General features: G+C 40.8%; 1 protein-coding gene across 1 annotated transcript in view; it reads left to right on the top strand.

Moving 5' to 3' along the window:
* Positions 1-3456: 3456 nt before the first annotated feature.
* LOC146829998 (uncharacterized) overlaps positions 3457-20841 on the top strand; it is a 129920-nt gene continuing 112535 nt past the window's right edge. The window contains exons 1-7 of the mRNA XM_085603681.1: positions 3457-3504; positions 3733-3856; positions 9111-9251; positions 11206-11346; positions 13301-13441; positions 15396-15536; positions 17491-17631. Coding sequence (XP_085459807.1) covers positions 3457-3504; positions 3733-3856; positions 9111-9251; positions 11206-11346; positions 13301-13441; positions 15396-15536; positions 17491-17631 — 877 coding nt within the window. The remainder of the gene's footprint in view (positions 3505-3732; positions 3857-9110; positions 9252-11205; positions 11347-13300; positions 13442-15395; positions 15537-17490; positions 17632-20841) is intronic.

Here is a 20841-nt window from a genome sequence, read left to right as displayed (position 1 = left end):
ATGCCAGGCCACCAAAAATTTCTTCCAATCAACTCTAAAGTTTTCTTGATGCCCTTGTGACCTGCCAACCGATCGTCGTGACATTCCTTAAGAGCTTTCGTCTGCAACTCTTCGGTGGGCAGATACAATTTTCCATCATAATACGGGAGACCTCCTGTTATAGTTTTCCGGTCGTCCTCACCGACCCAGTCTTTCCAAATGCTGTCTGGACACTTTTCTTGGATTTCCTGTGCAAATTCTTCAAGATGGACCGTGCCAATAATCTTGTCCAATGGAATAATGGGTTCCGCCTTAGTGGCTCTCACTTCTTCAGGTGCATTTAATCTAGATAAGGCATCTGCTTTCCCATTTTTCGCTCCCGGTTTGTAGGTGATCACAAAATTGAAATCTGAAAAGTACAAAGACCATCTCAATTGCCGTGGCGTAAGGGTCTTGGCTGACTTTAAAAACTGTAAGTTACGGTGATCTGTGAACACAGTTACGCAATGCTTGGCTCCCAACAGATAGTGTAGCCAATCTTGGAAGGCTTCTTTTACTGCCAACAGCTCTTTGTCTGCAGTTGAATAATTGAGTTCTGGTTCTGACAGTTTCCTTGATCTAAATGCCACTGGATGAAGTTGACCCGTTTGTTTGTCCCTTTGTGACAGGATACCTCCTGTAGCGAAATCGGACGCATCTGTTTCCACGTAAAAGGCCTGTTCCGGATCGGGATGCATCAAAATTGGGGCTGTAATGAAAGTTTTTTTTAGAAATTGAAACGCTTGTTCAGCCTCATTGGACCAATCAAATTTCTTCCCCTTCTTTAAAAGTTGAGTGATAGGAGATACTTTGGCAGAAAAGTCTGGAATAAATCTTCGATAAAAATTGGCAAAGCCAAGGAAGCTTTGTATTTCCTTTACGTTCTTGGGTGAAGACCAATCCTGTATGACTTGCACTTTAGCGGGATCCATGGCTACTCCTTCAGCAGATATGATGAAGCCAAGGAACTCCACACGCTCAACATGGAAGGAACACTTTTCCAGTTTGACAAACAGATGATTCTCTAGTAATTTTTGTAAAACTGCTCTTACATGTTTTACATGATCCTCTATGGTGTTTGAGAAAATCAGGATGTCATCTATATAGACAACTGCCACTCGATCCAGAAATTCTCGAAGAACATCATTTACCAGATGTTGAAAAGCTGCGGGAGCATTACTTAGTCCATATGGCATCACCTGATACTCGAAAAGGCCATATTTAGTCCTGAAGGCTGTTTTCCACTCGTCACCTTCGGCCACTCTCACCAAGTGATAAGCTCCACGTAAATCAAGTTTGGTGAAAACCTTAGCTTTTTTGACCTGATCCAGAAGTGGTGATATAAGTGGTAACGGGTATCGATTCTTCACCGTTACCTAATTTAATGCTCTGTAATCGATACAGGTGCGTAGAGTTCCATCTTTTTTGGGTCGAAAAAATAGCGGCGATGACACTGGCGATTGAGAAGGTCTGATAAAACCGATCTTCAGAAATTCGTCTAAGTACTCCTTGAGATAGACATTTTCTGCTTCTGTCAAGGCGTAAATTCGACTACACGGCAATACTGCACCAGGCTCTAACTCAATCTTGCAGTCATACTCCCGATGTGGTGGAAGCTTTTCCGCATTTCTTTTGTCGAATACACTGGCCAAGTCTTGGTATTCTACTGGAATTTCTTGGGTATTTACAGCACACACGCAATTGATGAGTTGAGCCAAGTCTGTAGCTGGTGTTCCTTCTGAATGGTTTTTTGTTCCTGGGAAACAATTCTTGATACAATGCTCAGAGTCCATTTTGACTGTTCTTCTTTCCCAGTCAATAGTGGGGTTGTGCTCGGTCAACCATGGTAATCCCAGTATTAACTGAAATTGTGAAGCGTCTATGAGGTTGAATCTAATATATTCTCGATGACTCTGTAACCCAACTAACTCTAAGGTTTCTGTTTCATCCGTAATGGGGCCTGAAGTTAAGTTTGAACCATCCACTGACTTAACCACTTCGAAATTCTTCTTTTTGATTGCTCTTACTCCTATTTCTTTTGCATAGCTCAGGTCACAAAAATTCCCTGTTGCCCCAGAATCAATCATGACTGACACCCCAGGAACTTCCCTGTGTCCAAGTTTTATGGTAAAAGAGACTATTAAATGCGGAGCTGCTGATTGTAAAGTATTAACTAATTGTTGGTGTTCCGGAGTTGACTGTTCTTTATTTCCCACCAGGGCAACCCCCTCTTCTGATGGGATCTGTCTTTTAACCCCACGTTTGTCTTGGGCTTTTTGTGGCAGTCTTTTACAAAATGTCCTGAATCTCCACAATACATGCATAAGTTTTTAGTTCGTCTTTTCTCTCGCTGTTCCTTAGTAAGAGGCCCTCTTATAGACCCGATTTGCATAGGTTCCTCTCCACTGACTGTTTCAGTCTTGTTACTGTCTGAATTGATGCGGTCCAAGCGGGGAACAAAAGACCGAAACTCCTTCTTCTTTTCTGAACGCCTTTCAAATAGTCGATGATCGATTTGAAGAACTAGATCTATCAACTCTGATATTTCTTGAGGTCTCTTGGGTATTTGAGCTAAGGCGTCCTTTAATTCATCCTTTAGACCTCGATAGAATATAGCTGAACGTTTATCCTCAGGCCAGTTGGTTTCCACAATTAGTTTATTAAATTGAGCAATATATGCTACCAGGTCACGACTTCCTTGCTTCAAATCCAGCAGTTTATTGTCTGTAGCTTGGTTGGCGGTTCTTCTGTCGAAAATTCTCAGGAACTCCTTCTTAAAAAGCTCATAGTTGTACAGGGCTGGGTCATTACGAGAAATCAAAGGCATGGACCAGGCGGCAGCATCACCACTCAAGTAGGACAGCACAAATGCAACTTTAGCCTGCTCTTCCTTAAATACTACCGACCTACACAAAAAGTGCAATGAACACTGGGTCAGGAATATCTGCACTTTATGTGGATCCCCATTGAACCTTTCAGGGTTAGCTAATGGCACAATAGGAGCTACCGAATGAATAACTTGTGTGGCTACCTCAGTCGCTGCCCCGCGATTAGCTTCTAAACTTGGTAATGGCGTAGTTCCCGCAAGGAACTCTTCCATTTTCAATTTAATTTGGTGTGTCTCCTGTTGGGACCTTCTTATCTCATCCCTAAGGCTCCGATTTTCATCGGCTGATTGTGTCAACTGGTTTTGTAAACCTTCAAGCACTCCTGCCAAGGCCTTTAAATCAAAACCCTCAGCCATATCGACTCAGGTGGATTAACGGCACTTCAATCTGTCAGAGTACCAAGGATCCACAGGAGCCGATGATGGTCCCAACGCCCCTCCACCTCAGGCACCACCCGAGAATACTCAAGGTAGTAGCTATAGCAGGGGGGAAAGGGGAAGTGGATAAGAAACAAGAGAGACAGCCTCTGTAGATGGTAGGTCTTCACACAATGGTCTGGGTGGATCCTCTTGCTGCACCTGGATATGAAAGACACAATGTAAAAACCACCCACACTCCTCTTATGCTTAATGTCTAACCATGTCATTAAATTTACCCTGTAGACCTCTGGCTGTAGCTTCTCTCTTCTATGTTTATATTTATTTGGTGTTAATCGGCATCAGTATCTAGGGGAAAACAACAGCCTTTAATACATTCCTACACCGACTAATTCTAATTGGCATATGTTAGTGCTCTCTCATATAATTACCTTCGCTACATTTTGTAGCTTTTAAACCCAACTGTCAACTGCTATTATTCCTTAAATAAGTATGAGCATGCCAGAGAGCTAAATAAACTTGCTCACGATGATAAGATTGTCTTTCTGTTAAAGATTTCTGAAGCGTTGTTTGGTAATACTATTCAGTCATAAAATAACTCCGAAGTTCACAACTGAATTATCTGGAACATGAAGCGCCACAAGTTACCTCAATAGTTCTATAAAGGACAAAACGATACCATTTGCTGGAACTCAGGAATCCAAGAACTGGTACACGAAAATTCTCTTGGCTTGGTTTTCTCTTGACAGGAATGTTGACTCCCACGTTGCGCATGCGGGTTCTAGTCGAGATGAACAGAATTGTTGAGGTAAACACAAATTAGCGCTGCGTCATGAGGTGACACTACACACTCTCCAAGGCTACAGTTGAAGTGCGCAGTTCCTTCGTGGAACGCGCTCCTTGAGCCTCCTGACTGCCGCGTGAAGGAAAACACTAGACCGCTCACCTGTTTTAAATCTGTGCTCTTTTGCGCGGCCATTTTCCACCCCTGAGTCTCTTATCATTGTTAGGCATTGTTTTAACAGGATTTTGGGTGCCAAACATTTCCGTCTACAGAGCGGATACTTAATTTGTTTAGCCCTAGGGTTGCAGGGGTTGACGTTGCATTTTGTTTTGGTAGCAGTTGCTTCCCAAGTCCTGACAATGACCTTCTGTGAGAAGCGTGCCTGGTATATGATGTCCACTAATGTAAGTGGGCACCTTGCACCGGTCCAGACAACACTTATGGTGATGTAAGAGGTCTTAGACAACCTCAGAAGCTCTCTAAGTGGTAGTGGTGGGGAGCAGCCTTCAGGCTAAGTTTTGAAGGAGTGTAAAGCAGGTTGTTTTACAAGAATGCAATCTTATAGTATAGATTAAATGAAAATGAACCACATAAATTATTTTTCTAAATATGCATTTATTGTATGACACTATCTAGTATGTTACAGTATCTCCTATATCGAGATAGACACAAAGCACGAAATAGTTTTGCAAAGAAATCACAGTAATTAGCATTAATGCACAGTGGGAACAAGGGTGTGACCAAACCACATACTAAGAAAGTGGTATAAGAACCACGACTCGGGTCAGGACAATTTTGAGAGGAGTATAGGAATTATAGAGTCAGGATAGGAATTTTAAAAATGAAAGACCCTTCCCAGTGGACCCTGAAGAAAAACTGTAGAAGATAGAAGGTTGGAGAGGTACCTCACCCATGCCTACCATAGCACCCATGTTACCTATATTTGATGTACAGCTCCCATTCACTTTCGTAGCCTTATCCCTAGTAGTAGTATGAGAATTTACATTATCACTAATTCACCCACAATCAGTGCCTTTAACTTCTGAGCTCAAATGAGCAGCGGGATCAAACACATTAGCACATGCAATATCAAGAGCCACAGTTAGTCAAAAGTTAGAATTGGTTTTGGCAGAATCACTTGTTCTTGTTGGAGAGTTGTACACCACCAGCTCATTGTTAGTTATGTCTCTAGGTTCTACATTATGGTCAATATTTTGATTACGGGTCGGAGATGTAGATGTAGATTTCCTCTAGAGTTTCTACTTCAGGAAACTACCAGCCACTCCCCACCTTGATTTGGATAAATTATCACAGCCACTAAGTAAACTTCCGAACTTCTTGTATTAACGTTTGGTATATCAATAGCCACATAGTTCGCTGGTGTGAGTGATGCAATCTTTTTGGATGCTTTGAGGGACTTCACTAGGGCTACCCTTAGCCTTCCATTTGCCCATATTCCAAAGAGACCTCAATCAGATAACCAGACGACACATAAACCAAGGAGCAAACCTTATGAGAACAGTACCAGATATATGGGTAAAACATTCCCTTTGATTGTGTGACAGCAGATCCAAACAATAATGAAATAATGTAAGGACTACAGTATCTGCAGCATTTATGCTTCAGCAAATTAGTTTACATCAAAAACCCATAGCATTATTCCGAGAGCCAAGTTTGGTGGCCCAGCCCAGGCTCTTCTGGGATCTGCCAGGCGTGGACGGGTACGCCCTTGCCGTGGGCAGCATGCGTCCGTTGCCGTGGGACAGTGGCACAATTTTCAGCATGAGAGGTGCCGCAGGGCATGCTTGGGAGTGTAGTTCTACCTTTCCTTGGTTGCTCCACACACAGAGTGGCACCCTAGATGGCAGCAGGCTCCACAGACTTCACCAGCGCCGCAGTCAGTGGCATACTTTTCAGTGCGAAATGGGCCGCAGGGCAGGCAGGGTAGGCAGGGCAGGCAGGGTAGGTAGTTCCTCCTCTCCCTGGTCGCTCCACACGCACAGTCACAACTCAGATGGCAGCAGGCTCAGCAGACTTCACACAATTGATATAATATTAAGATATAATATATTTGCGGCGTCATAAATAAGTCTTTGGACCTAAAAAGTCACATTGACAAAATTGTTTAACTATATAAAAAAAAAGTCATGTCAGCTACTGTGTTTTGTCCAAATGAATAGTCATTTGTTGATGATCCATTTCTAAAGGGCTGAACTCATTTCCCGTCAGCTTGCTGCACACATTTAACAAACCTCGCCCGGGACTGTGGGTTGGCGTGCTTCATTACAGATGTTACAGTCTCTGCACATAAACCAGCTGCTTGTTCAATAACCATTAGTCATAGCTGATTCCTATCAGTTAATTATTAGTTATCGATATCAGTTAGTGACTCAAACACATCACAAGAGTCACAAAAGAGTTTATTGGTCTGGGAAGTAACATTAAACGTTGTGTTTTACCTACTTTTACAAGTGTTTGTTTTTAGTTCTAAATCGTCCAACTGCCTGTCAATTAAATTGGAAATAGGGCTCAGTTCATTATATTTTTACTTTTTGTGTACGAATAGACTGTGAATGTTTAATGTTTATTCCAGTTTTGAGTGTTTTGGCACAAATGTAAATGTGCATGTATAAATGAGTACCAGAGAAGTACTACATTGCTTACTCAGCATTACTTTGTAATTAAACCCCATAGAGTCCAAATCTTTATAAAAATGAGTTTTAAACTGGGAGAAACACATTTGAAAATCAAGTTATAATTCTGGTCCTTTTCACCGACAGAATCAAAGGTCCAGGTTTATAAACATTTCATGCAGTGCAGCAAGGCAACTCAGTGGCTGCATTACGTTTTATTGAGACATCAATAAAGCACCATATTTACAGAGATGTGGTGAATTTCTGCTGCCTACTTTTTCTTGTGCCTGGAATCCATGAAGGCATTATTGGAAGGCAAGTGTGCCTGCCTCACAGTAGGGAATGTTTTTCTGCCTGAAGGAAAACCTTCCTGCCCAAAACCAATCCTTAAAGGCATTTTCCTTTTTCTATATGGGATGTGGAATGCATCATACTTGCTTCAAAGGAAGTCACAGGGAGAAAAAGATACATTTCTCCTCTTTAAGCCTAAACGGCTTGCTAGTTTAAAAATATCTTGGACTAGAACAACAATCACAGTGATTCACATCTACTTTTGCTGAACTTACAACAAAGATTGAGAAAGGTAGAGTTTTCACGCTAAAAATTGCTTTACCACCTCAAATTTCAACTGTGATTGGGCTTTGAAGACAATATTTCTAATGTCCATGCTGTCATATATGACATTTAACTGAGCAAGCATTGTACGCCACAATGATATAACAGAAAATCCCCAAAACAACTTTGTCAGATGACATCAGGTAAATATTTGTAAGATAGCCAATTTGAGAAATATCTACTCAAAGCGAAGGATTGTTTGAATTTGGAAAAATCTTAGTGAAAAATAGAACTAAATAAAACAGCTTTGCAATGAGTGCTTTGTAGGATATGAGCAATAATTCTAAAATGTAAAGAGACGAGAGTCTCTGAATCTGACGCATACACATTCCCCAGAACAGCTCATCTCATTTTTCTAACAATTATTGCAGCACTAGTTTGCTCAGGACAAAACTGTCAAGTATTTGTCTAATTTAAAGAGTGCTATTCAGCAGATTTCTAAAGGAAACTATTATTGTATTTATGTAATAGACGTACAATCTCATTTGGAGGAGGACAGGAAATAACATCGGACAGGAAATGGTTGATTCCCTGCGTGACCTTCTAGCTGCATTGGCAATTTGGGGTGCTGCACATGGCTGATATTCCATGACGTAAAATACTCCAGCTGCTTCACCCATGGTGTCATTGTTGAGTAAATGATGCTAAATATTGTTGAATATCAGTTGCCTGAGTGAGTGAGGGATCTGCCTCTATGTCTGTTGGAGTCATTACTGTGGCAGTCTGCTGAACAAAGGGAGTGGACTTTCACTTAAGGCTTAGTATCATCTACTTCACCCAGCATGTTAGGCAGAGTAGACATGCAGTCATTGGCAGTGTATTCCCACTTTGTGGGTGCATCTGTAGTGTCCACACTTTGAGATGCAAATTTCACTAGTGCAGAAAATCCTCTGGCATAGGAGGGCATTTTTGGATTTTCCATTGAAGTGTCTTTGTCCATAGTGCTTACATACCAATTATTGCAGCACTAGTTTGCTCAGGACATAACTGTAACGTATTCGTCCAGTGTAAGGAGGACTTTTCAGCAGATTTCTAGAGGAAAATATTGTTGCATTAATGTAAGAGACTTACCTTCTCATTTTGAGGATGACAGTAAATAAAATCTCACAGGAAATGGTTGATTTCCTACGTGGACTTCAAGCTGCATAGACACTTTGGGGTGCTGCATATGGCTGATATTCCACGATGCAAAATACTCCAGCTGCTTAACCCATGGTGTCATTGTTGAGTAAATGATGCTAAAACTAGTTGAATATCAGTTGCCTGATCTGAGTGATGGATCTGCCACTAACTCTGTTGAGTCATTCCCGTGGCAGACTGCTGAACAAAGGGAGTCGCCTTTCACTTAAGGATTAGTGACATTTACTTCACCCAGCATGTTTGGCAGAGTAGACATGCAGTCATTGGCAGTGTACTCCCAATTTGTGGGTGCATCTGTAGTGTCCACACTTTGAGATGGAAATTCCACTAGCGCAGAAAATCCACTGGCAGAGGAGGGCATTTGTGGATTTTCCATTGAAGTGTCTTTGTCCATAGTGCTTAGATCTGCTTAGGTGAAAATACAGCTACTGACGCTGGACAACTCTATCTTTGATGGAGTTTCCTTCTCTGTCTTGGCAGAGAAGGAAAATGCACCACAATGTGTGTAATCTCTGGGTTTTGCTCACAGATCTGCAATAGAGTTATGTATAATATAAATTCAACCTGATGGATTTTGATAGACAATCTGCAGTTTCATTTTCTAACCTGTGATTGCAAGATGTATTTTTTATGTAAACAAATGTGTATTCCACAGTCGAATGTGCTATTGAACCAAAATCAAGAGTCAATTGTGGCTACGAAGGAATCACCAAAGAGCAGTGCAATGTAAAAGGCTGCTGCTATGATGACAGCAAACCGGGAACCATCTGGTGCTTCAATCGACTTCAGCCGAACGGTAAGGTGCTAAGAAGAAGGACGTCTGTGTTTTCAATTTGCGGTTTCTTGTAAAACAGTTGAGGATATTTTGAAATATCAAATGATTGACTAGATTTGAACATCGAAATACCCCTCTTTGTGGAATACATGCCAAATTCACATAAGAAACTACTGACACAATGACCTCCACCATACTATCTATGCAGTACAGTAAAGTTTGACTTTGAATACTTCGGAGTTGGTATCACTTCTATGGCCTTCTGTGAGAAGCAAGCCTGGTATATGATGTCCACTAATGTAAGCAGGCACCGTGCACCAGTCCAGACAACCCTTATGGTGGTTTAAGAGGTCTTAGACAACCGTTAAAGCTCTCTAAGTGGTAGCTGTGGAGAGCAGCCTTCAGGCTAAGTCTTGAAGGAGTATAAAGCAGCTTGTTTTACCAGAATGCAATCTTATAGGATAGATTAAATGGAAAAGAACCACACAAAGTATTTTTAATTATATGTATATATTATATGACACTATCTAGTACGTTACAAAAGTTCCTACACCGAGATAGACACAATGCACACAATACTTTAGCAAAGAAATCACAGTTAATAGCACTAATGCACAGTGGGCCCCAGAGGGGATCAAACCACATACTAAGAAAGTCGTATAAGAACCACCACTCGAGTCAGGACAATGTCGAGAGGATATAGAATCGATGGGACCCCAAGGAACTAGCAAAGGTGAGTAGATAGGGACCCCCCAGAGAGTGCATGCATGGTGGGAACACTACAGTGGGCTCCGTACAACTCTACGCATAAGTCACGGTGGAGTTTTAAAGATTAAGGACCCTTCCCAGTCTTCCCAATGATATAACAGATAATACCCAAAACAACTTTTTGAGATGACATCAGGTAAATATTCGTAAGATAGTCAATTTGAGAAATATCTATACAATGAGAATGATAATTTGAATTTGGAAAAAGTCTTAGTGAACAGTAGGATAAAATAAAATACCAGTGTAAAGAGTGCTTTTTAGGAAATGAGCAATAATTCTAAAATGTAAAGAGACGAGAGTCTCTGATTCTGACGCATATGTAACCCACTACACATTACCCAGAACAGCTCATCTCATTTTTCTACCAATTATTGCAGCACTAGTTTGCTCAGGACATAACTGTAATGTATTCGTCCAGTGTAAGGAGGACTTTTCAGCAGATTTCTAGAGGAAAATATTGTTGCATTAATTTAAGAGACTTACCTTCTCATTTTGAGGATGACAGTAAATAAAATCTCACAGGAAATGGTTGATTTCCTGCGTGGACTTCTAGCTGCGTAGACACTTTGGGGTGCTGCATATGGCTGATATTCCACGATGCAAAATACTCCAGCTGCTTAACCCATGGTGTCATTGTTGAGTAAATGATGCTAAAACTAGTTGAATATCAGTTGCCTGATCTGAGTGATGGATCTGCCACTAACTCTGTTGAGTCATTCCCGTGGCAGACTGCAGAACAAAGGGAGTCGCCTTTCACTTAAGGATTAGTGACATTTACTTCACCCAGCATGTTTGGCAGAGTAGACATGCAGTCATTGGCAGTGTACTCCCAATATGTGGGTGCATCTGTAGTGTCCACACTTTGAGATGGAAATTCCACTAGCGCAGAAAATCCACTGGCAGAGGAGGGCATTTGTGGATTTTCCATTGAAGTGTCTTTGTTTATAGTGCTTAGATCTGCTTTGGTGAAAATACAGCTACTGACGCTGGACAACTCTATCTTTGATGGAGTTTCCTTCTCTGTCTTGGCAGAGAAGGAAAATGCACCACAATGTGTGTAATCTCTGGGTTTTGCTCACAGATCTGCAATAGAGTTATGTATAATATAAATTCAACCTGATGGATTTTGATAGACAATCTGCAGTTTCATTTTCTAACCTGTGATTGCAAGATGTATTTTTTATGTAAACAAATGTGTATTCCACAGTCGAATGTGCTATTGAACCAAAATCAAGAGTCAATTGTGGCTACGAAGGAATCACCAAAGAGCAGTGCAATGTAAAAGGCTGCTGCTATGATGACAGCAAACCGGGAACCATCTGGTGCTTCAATCGACTTCAGCCGAACGGTAAGGTGCTAAGAAGAAGGACGTCTGTGTTTTCAATTTGCGGTTTCTTGTAAAACAGTTGAGGATATTTTGAAATATCAAATGATTGACTAGATTTGAACATCGAAATACCCCTCTTTGTGGAATACATGCCAAATTCACATAAGAAACTACTGACACAATGACCTCCACCATACTATCTATGCAGTACAGTAAAGTTTGACTTTGAATACTTCGGAGTTGGTATCACTTCTATGGCCTTCTGTGAGAAGCAAGCCTGGTATATGATGTCCACTAATGTAAGCAGGCACCGTGCACCAGTCCAGACAACCCTTATGGTGGTTTAAGAGGTCTTAGACAACCGTTAAAGCTCTCTAAGTGGTAGCTGTGGAGAGCAGCCTTCAGGCTAAGTCTTGAAGGAGTATAAAGCAGCTTGTTTTTCCAGAATGCAATCTTATAGGATAGATTAAATGGAAAAGAACCACACAAAGTATTTTTAATTATATGTATATATTATATGACACTATCTAGTATGTTACAAAAGTTCCTACACCGAGATAGACACAATGCACACAATACTTTAGCAAAGAAATCACAGTAAATAGCACTAATGCACAGTGGGCCCCAGAGGGGATCGAACCATATACTAAGAAAGTCGTATAAGAACCACCACTCGAGTCAGGACAATGTCGAGAGGATATAGAATCGATGGGACCCCAAGGAACTAGCAAAGGTGAGTAGATAGGGACCCCCCAGAGAGTGCATGCATGGTGGGAACACTACAGCGGGCTCCGTACAACTCTACGCATAAGTCGCGGTGGAGTTTTAAAGATTAAGGACCCTTCCCAGTCGTCTCAATGATATAATAGATAATACCCAACACAACTTTTTGAGATGACATCAGGTAAATATTCGTAAGATAGTCAATTTGAGAAATATCTATACAATGAGAATGATAATTTGAATTTGGAAAAAGTCTTAGTGAACAGTAGGATAAAATAAAATACCAGTGTAAAGAGTGCTTTGTAGGAAATGAGCAATCATTCTAAAATGTAAAGAGACGAGAGTCTCTGAATCTGACGCATATGTAACCCACTACACATTACCCAGAACAGCTCATCTAATTTTTCTAACAATTATTGCAGCACTAGTTTGCTCAGGACAAAACTGTCAAGTATTTGTCTAATTTAAAGAGTGCTATTCAGCAGATTTCTAAAGGAAACTATTATTGTATTTATGTAATAGACGTACAATCTCATTTGGAGGAGGACAGGAAATAACATCGGACAGGAAATGGTTGATTCCCTGCGTGACCTTCTAGCTGCATTGGCAATTTGGGGTGCTGCATATGGCTGATATTCCATGACGTAAAATACTCCAGCTGCTTCACCCATGGTGTCATTGTTGAGTAAATGATGCTAAATATTGTTGAATATCAGTTGCCTGAGTGAGTGAGGGATCTGCCTCTATGTCTGTTGGAGTCATTACTGTGGCAGTCTGCTGAACAAAGGGAGTGGACTTTCACTTAAGGCTTAGTATCATCTACTTCACCCAGCATGTTAGGCAGAGTAGACATGCAGTCATTGGCAGTGTATTCCCACTTTGTGGGTGCATCTGTAGTGTCCACACTTTGAGATGCAAATTTCACTAGTGCAGAAAATCCTCTGGCATAGGAGGGCATTTTTGGATTTTCCATTGAAGTGTCTTTGTCCATAGTGCTTACATATGCTTAGGTGAAAATACAGCTACTGACGCTGGACAACTCTATCTTTGATGGAGTTTCCTTCTCTGTCTTGGCAGAGAAGGAAAATGCACCACAATGTGTGTACTCTCTGGGTTTTGCTCACAGATCTGCAATAGAGTTATGTATAATATAAATTCAACCTGATGGATTTTGATAGACAATCTGCAGTTTCATTTTCTAACCTGTGATTGCAAGATGTATTTTTTATGTAAACAAATGTGTATTCCACAGTCGAATGTGCTATTGAACCAAAATCAAGAGTCAATTGTGGCTACGAAGGAATCACCAAAGAGCAGTGCAATGTAAAAGGCTGCTGCTATGATGACAGCAAACCGGGAACCATCTGGTGCTTCAATCGACTTCAGCCGAACGGTAAGGTGCTAAGAAGAAGGACGTCTGTGTTTTCAATTTGCGGTTTCTTGTAAAACAGTTGAGGATATTTTGAAATATCAAATGATTGACTAGATTTGAACATCGAAATACCCCTCTTTGTAGAACACATGCCAAATTCACATAAGAAACTACTGACACAATGGCCTCCAGCATACTCTCTATGCAGTACAGGAAAGTTTGACTTTGGATACTTCGAAGTTGGTATCACTTCTATGGCCTTCTGTGAGAAGCAAGCCTGGTATATGATATCCACTAATGTAAGCAGGCACCGTGCACCAGTCCAGACAACCTTTATGGTGGTTTAAGAGGTCTTAGACAACCGTTAAAGCTCTCTAAGTGGTAGTTGTGGAGAGCAGCCTTCAGGCTAAATCTTGAAGGAGTATAAAGCAGCTTGTTTTACCAGAATGCAATCTTATAGGATAGATTAAATGGAAAAGAACCACACAAAGTATTTTTAATTATATGTATATATTATATGACACTATCTAGTACGTTACAAAAGTTCCTACACCGAGATAGACACAAAGCACACAATACTTTAGCAAAGAAATCACAGTTAATAGCACTAATGCACAGTGGGCCCCAGAGGGGATCAAACCATATACTAAGAAAGTCGTATAAGAACCACCACTCCAGTCAGGACAATGTCGAGAGGATATAGAATCGATGGGACCCCAAGGAACTAGCAACGGTGAGTAGATTGGGACCCCCCAGAAAGTGCATGCACGGTGGGAACACTACAGCGGGCTCCGTACAACTCTACGCATAAGTCGCGGTGGAGTTTTAAAGATTAAGGACCCTTCCCAGTCTACCCAATGATATAACAGATAATACCCAAAACAACTTTTTGAGATAACATCAGGTAAATATTCGTAAGATAGTCAATTTGAGAAATATCTATACAATGAGAATGATAATTTGAATTTGGAAAAAGTCTTAGTGAACAGTAGGATTAAATAAAATACCAGTGTAAAGAGTGCTTTGTAGGAAATGAGCAATAATTCTAAAATGTAAAGAGACGAGAGTCTCTGAATCTGACGCATATGTAACCCACTACACATTACCCAGAACAGCTCATCTCATTTTTCTACCAATTATTGCAGCACTAGTTTGCTCAGGACATAACTGTAACGTATTCGTCCAGTGTAAGGAGGACTTTTCAGCAGATTTCTAGAGGAAAATATTGTTGCATTAATGTAAGAGACTTACCTTCTCATTTTGAGGATGACAGTAAATAAAATCTCACAGGAAATGGTTGATTTCCTACGTGGACTTCTAGCTGCATAGACACTTTGGGGTGCTGCATATGGCTGATATTCCACAATGCAAAATACTCCAGCTGCTTAACCCATGGTGTCATTGTTGAGTAAATGATGCTAAAACTAGTTGAATATCAGTTGCCTGATCTGAGTGATGGATCTGCCACTAACTCTGTTGAGTCATTCCCGTGGCAGACTGCTGAACAAAGGGAGTCGCCTTTCACTTAAGGATTAGTGACATTTACTTCACCCAGCATGTTTGGCAGAGTAGACATGCAGTCATTGGCAGTGTACTCCCAATTTGTGGGTGCATCTGTAGTGTCCACACTTTGAGATGGAAATTCCACTAGCGCAGAAAATCCACTGGCAGAGGAGGGCATTTGTGGATTTTCCATTGAAGTGTCTTTGTCCATAGTGCTTAGATCTGCTTAGGTGAAAATACAGCTACTGACGCTGGACAACTCTATCTTTGATGGAGTTTCCTTCTCTGTCTTGGCAGAGAAGGAAAATGCACCACAATGTGTGTAATCTCTGGGTTTTGCTCACAGATCTGCAATAGAGTTATGTATAATATAAATTCAACCTGATGGATTTTGATAGACAATCTGCAGTTTCATTTTCTAACCTGTGATTGCAAGATGTATTTTTTATGTAAACAAATGTGTATTCCACAGTCGAATGTGCTATTGAACCAAAATCAAGAGTCAATTGTGGCTACGAAGGAATCACCAAAGAGCAGTGCAATGTAAAAGGCTGCTGCTATGATGACAGCAAACCGGGAACCATCTGGTGCTTCAATCGACTTCAGCCAAACGGTAAGGTGCTAAGAAGAAGGACGTCTGTGTTTTCAATTTGCGGTTTCTTGTAAAACAGTTGAGGATATTTTAAAATATCAAATGATTGACTAGATTTGAACATCGAAATACCCCTCTTTGTGGAATACATGCCAAATTCACATAAGAAACTACTGACACAATGACCTCCACCATACTATCTATGCAGTACAGGAACGTTTGACTTTGAATACTTCGGAGTTGGTATCACTTCTATGGCCTTCTGTGAGAAGCAAGCCTGGTATATGATGTCCACTAATGTAAGCAGGCACCGTGCACCAGTCCAGACAACCCTTATGGTGGTTTAAGAGGTCTTAGACAACCGTTAAAGCTCTCTAAGTGGTAGCTGTGGAGAGCAGCCTTCAGGCTAAGTCTTGAAGGAGTATAAAGCAGCTTGTTTTACCAGAATGCAATCTTATAGGATAGATTAAATGGAAAAGAACCACACAAAGTATTTTTAATTATATGTATATATTATATGACACTATCTAGTACGTTACAAAAGTTCCTACACCGAGATAGACACAATGCACACAATACTTTAGCAAAGAAATCACAGTTAATAGCACTAATGCACAGTGGGCCCCAGAGGGGATCAAACCACATACTAAGAAAGTCGTATAAGAACCACCACTCGAGTCAGGACAATGTCGAGAGGATATAGAATCGATGGGACCCCAAGGAACTAGCAAAGGTGAGTAGATAGGGACCCCCCAGAGAGTGCATGCATGGTGGGAACACTACAGTGGGCTCCGTACAACTCTACGCATAAGTCACGGTGGAGTTTTAAAGATTAAGGACCCTTCCCAGTCTTCCCAATGATATAACAGATAATACCCAAAACAACTTTTTGAGATGACATCAGGTAAATATTCGTAAGATAGTCAATTTGAGAAATATCTATACAATGAGAATGATAATTTGAATTTGGAAAAAGTCTTAGTGAACAGTAGGATAAAATAAAATACCAGTGTAAAGAGTGCTTTGTAGGAAATGAGCAATAATTCTAAAATGTAAAGAGACGAGAGTCTCTGAATCTGACGCATATGTAACCCACTACACATTACCCAGAACAGCTCATCTCATTTTTCTACCAATTATTGCAGCACTAGTTTGCTCAGGACATAACTGTAATGTATTCGTCCAGTGTAAGGAGGACTTTTCAGCAGATTTCTAGAGGAAAATATTGTTGCATTAATTTAAGAGACTTACCTTCTCATTTTGAGGATGACAGTAAATAAAATCTCACAGGAAATGGTTGATTTCCTGCGTGGACTTCTAGCTGCGTAGACACTTTGGGGTGCTGCATATGGCTGATATTCCACGATGCAAAATACTCCAGCTGCTTAACCCATGGTGTCATTGTTGAGTAAATGATGCTAAAACTAGTTGAATATCAGTTGCCTGATCTGAGTGATGGATCTGCCACTAACTCTGTTGAGTCATTCCCGTGGCAGACTGCAGAACAAAGGGAGTCGCCTTTCACTTAAGGATTAGTGACATTTACTTCACCCAGCATGTTTGGCAGAGTAGACATGCAGTCATTGGCAGTGTACTCCCAATATGTGGGTGCATCTGTAGTGTCCACACTTTGAGATGGAAATTCCACTAGCGCAGAAAATCCACTGGCAGAGGAGGGCATTTGTGGATTTTCCATTGAAGTGTCTTTGTTTATAGTGCTTAGATCTGCTTTGGTGAAAATACAGCTACTGACGCTGGACAACTCTATCTTTGATGGAGTTTCCTTCTCTGTCTTGGCAGAGAAGGAAAATGCACCACAATGTGTGTAATCTCTGGGTTTTGCTCACAGATCTGCAATAGAGTTATGTATAATATAAATTCAACCTGATGGATTTTGATAGACAATCTGCAGTTTCATTTTCTAACCTGTGATTGCAAGATGTATTTTTTATGTAAACAAATGTGTATTCCACAGTCGAATGTGCTATTGAACCAAAATCAAGAGTCAATTGTGGCTACGAAGGAATCACCAAAGAGCAGTGCAATGTAAAAGGCTGCTGCTATGATGACAGCAAACCGGGAACCATCTGGTGCTTCAATCGACTTCAGCCGAACGGTAAGGTGCTAAGAAGAAGGACGTCTGTGTTTTCAATTTGCGGTTTCTTGTAAAACAGTTGAGGATATTTTGAAATATCAAATGATTGACTAGATTTGAACATCGAAATACCCCTCTTTGTGGAATACATGCCAAATTCACATAAGAAACTACTGACACAATGACCTCCACCATACTATCTATGCAGTACAGTAAAGTTTGACTTTGAATACTTCGGAGTTGGTATCACTTCTATGGCCTTCTGTGAGAAGCAAGCCTGGTATATGATGTCCACTAATGTAAGCAGGCACCGTGCACCAGTCCAGACAACCCTTATGGTGGTTTAAGAGGTCTTAGACAACCGTTAAAGCTCTCTAAGTGGTAGCTGTGGAGAGCAGCCTTCAGGCTAAGTCTTGAAGGAGTATAAAGCAGCTTGTTTTTCCAGAATGCAATCTTATAGGATAGATTAAATGGAAAAGAACCACACAAAGTATTTTTAATTATATGTATATATTATATGACACTATCTAGTATGTTACAAAAGTTCCTACACCGAGATAGACACAATGCACACAATACTTTAGCAAAGAAATCACAGTAAATAGCACTAATGCACAGTGGGCCCCAGAGGGGATCGAACCATATACTAAGAAAGTCGTATAAGAACCACCACTCGAGTCAGGACAATGTCGAGAGGATATAGAATCGATGGGACCCCAAGGAACTAGCAAAGGTGAGTAGATAGGGACCCCCCAGAGAGTGCATGCATGGTGGGAACACTACAGCGGGCTCCGTACAACTCTACGCATAAGTCGCGGTGGAGTTTTAAAGATTAAGGACCCTTCCCAGTCGTCTCAATGATATAATAGATAATACCCAACACAACTTTTTGAGATGACATCAGGTAAATATTCGTAAGATAGTCAATTTGAGAAATATCTATACAATGAGAATGATAATTTGAATTTGGAAAAAGTCTTAGTGAACAGTAGGATTAAATAAAATACCAGTGTAAAGAGTGCTTTGTAGGAAATGAGCAATAATTCTAAAATGTAGAGACGAGAGTCTCTGAATCTGACGCATATGTAACCCACTACACATTACCCAGAACAGCTCATCTCATTTTTCTACCAATTATTGCAGCACTAGTTTGCTCAGGACATAACTGTAACGTATTCGTCCAGTGTAAGGAGGACTTTTCAGCAGATTTCTAGATGAAAATATTGTTGCATTAATGTAAGAGACTTACCTTCTCATTTTGAGGATGACAGTAAATAAAATCTCACAGGAAATGGTTGATTTCCTGCGTGGACTTCTAGCTGCATAGACACTTTGGGGTGCTGCATATGGCTGATATTCCACGATGCAAAATACTCCAGCTGCTTAACCCATGGTGTCATTGTTGAGTAAATGATGCTAAAACTGGTTGAATATCAGTTGCCTGATCTGAGTGATGGATCTGCCACTAACTCTGTTGAGTCATTCCCGTGGCAGACTGCTGAACAAAGGGAGTCGCCTTTCACTTAAGGATTAGTAACATTTACTTCACCCAGCATGTTTGGCAGAGTAGACATGCAGTCATTGGCAGTGTACTCCCAATTTGTGGGTGCATCTGTAGTGTCCACACTTTGAGATGGAAATTCCACTAGCGCAGAAAATCCACTGGCAGAGGAGGGCATTTGTGGATTTTCCATTGAAGTGTCTTTGTCCATAGTGCTTAGATCTGCTTAGGTGAAAATACAGCTACTGACGCTGGACAACTCTATCTTTGATGGAGTTTCCTTCTCTGTCTTGGCAGAGAAGGAAAATGCACCACAATGTGTGTAATCTCTGGGTTTTGCTCACAGATCTGCAATAGAGTTATGTATAATATAAATTCAACCTGATGGATTTTGATAGACAATCTGCAGTTTCATTTTCTAACCTGTGATTGCAAGATGTATTTTTTATGTAAACAAATGTGTATTCCACAGTCGAATGTGCTATTGAACCAAAATCAAGAGTCAATTGTGGCTACGAAGGAATCACCAAAGAGCAGTGCAATGTAAAAGGCTGCTGCTATGATGACAGCAAACCGGGAACCATCCGGTGCTTCAATCGACTTCAGCCGAACGGTAAGGTGCTAAGAAGAAGGACGTCTGTGTTTTCAATTTGCCAAATTCACATAAGAAACTACTGACACAATGACCTCCACCATACTATCTATGCAGTACAGGAAAGTTTGACTTTGAATACTTCGGAGTTGGTATCACTTCTATGGCCTTCTGTGAGAAGCAAGCCTGGTATATGATGTCCACTAATGTAAGCAGGCACCGTGCACCAGTCCAGACAACCCTTATGGTGGTTTAAGAGGTCTTAGACAACCGTTAAAGCTCTCTAAGTGGTAGCTGTGGAGAGCAGCCTTCAGGCTAAGTCTTGAAGGAGTATAAAGCAGCTTGTTTTACCAGAATGCAATCTTATAGGATAGATTAAATGGAAAAGAACAACACAAAGTATTTTTAATTATATGTATATATTATATTCAATGAAAAAACCATAGGTTTCACACATGTTATAGTTAGCTGGAAATTTTACTGATACTATAACTCACGCGACCGCAATCCTCTGCTGATGCTAATACTGTATTTAGACACTTATTTGCCCATGTCTTCTTCCATTAAATTTTAGCTATACATATTTTACAAATTTTTTTTTTTCATAAAGACACATATGTCATCAGCAGAGGATTACGGTCGCGTGAGTTATAGTTGCCTACAGTAACTATAACGGGGGAATTTCATTGGTTTTTTATCAGTAAAATTTCCAGCTAACTATAACATGTGTGAAACCTATGGTTTTTTCATTGAATTAGCAAGGTTTTTTAAATGCTAATTCCTAACTATAACGTGTGTGAAACCTATGGTTTTTTCAGTGAATTTGTACGGTTTTTGAAATGCTAATTTACTTTACGCCATTCGTGGCGTGCACACCCACTTAACGCAGTTCGTTCCGTGCGCGCACGGTGCGCTTCGCGCACCGTGCGTGCACAGTGAGCACGCGGTGCGCTTCGCGCACCGCGCGCCCACTTTACGCATTTAGTGCCGTACACGCAAGGTGGGCACGCAGTGCGCTACGCGCACCGCGTGCCCACGTTACGCACCGTGCGCACATGGAGGACATATTATGCGCTTCCTTGTGATAGGTAATCTGTTAAATTTAATTTGTAAGTGATGACAATAATATGCCATGCAC

Source organism: Triturus cristatus, chromosome 5_1 (genome assembly GCF_964204655.1).
Source record: "Triturus cristatus chromosome 5_1, aTriCri1.1, whole genome shotgun sequence".
NCBI lineage: Eukaryota > Metazoa > Chordata > Amphibia > Caudata > Salamandridae > Triturus > Triturus cristatus.
This window is presented reverse-complemented; position numbering and strand designations above follow the sequence as displayed.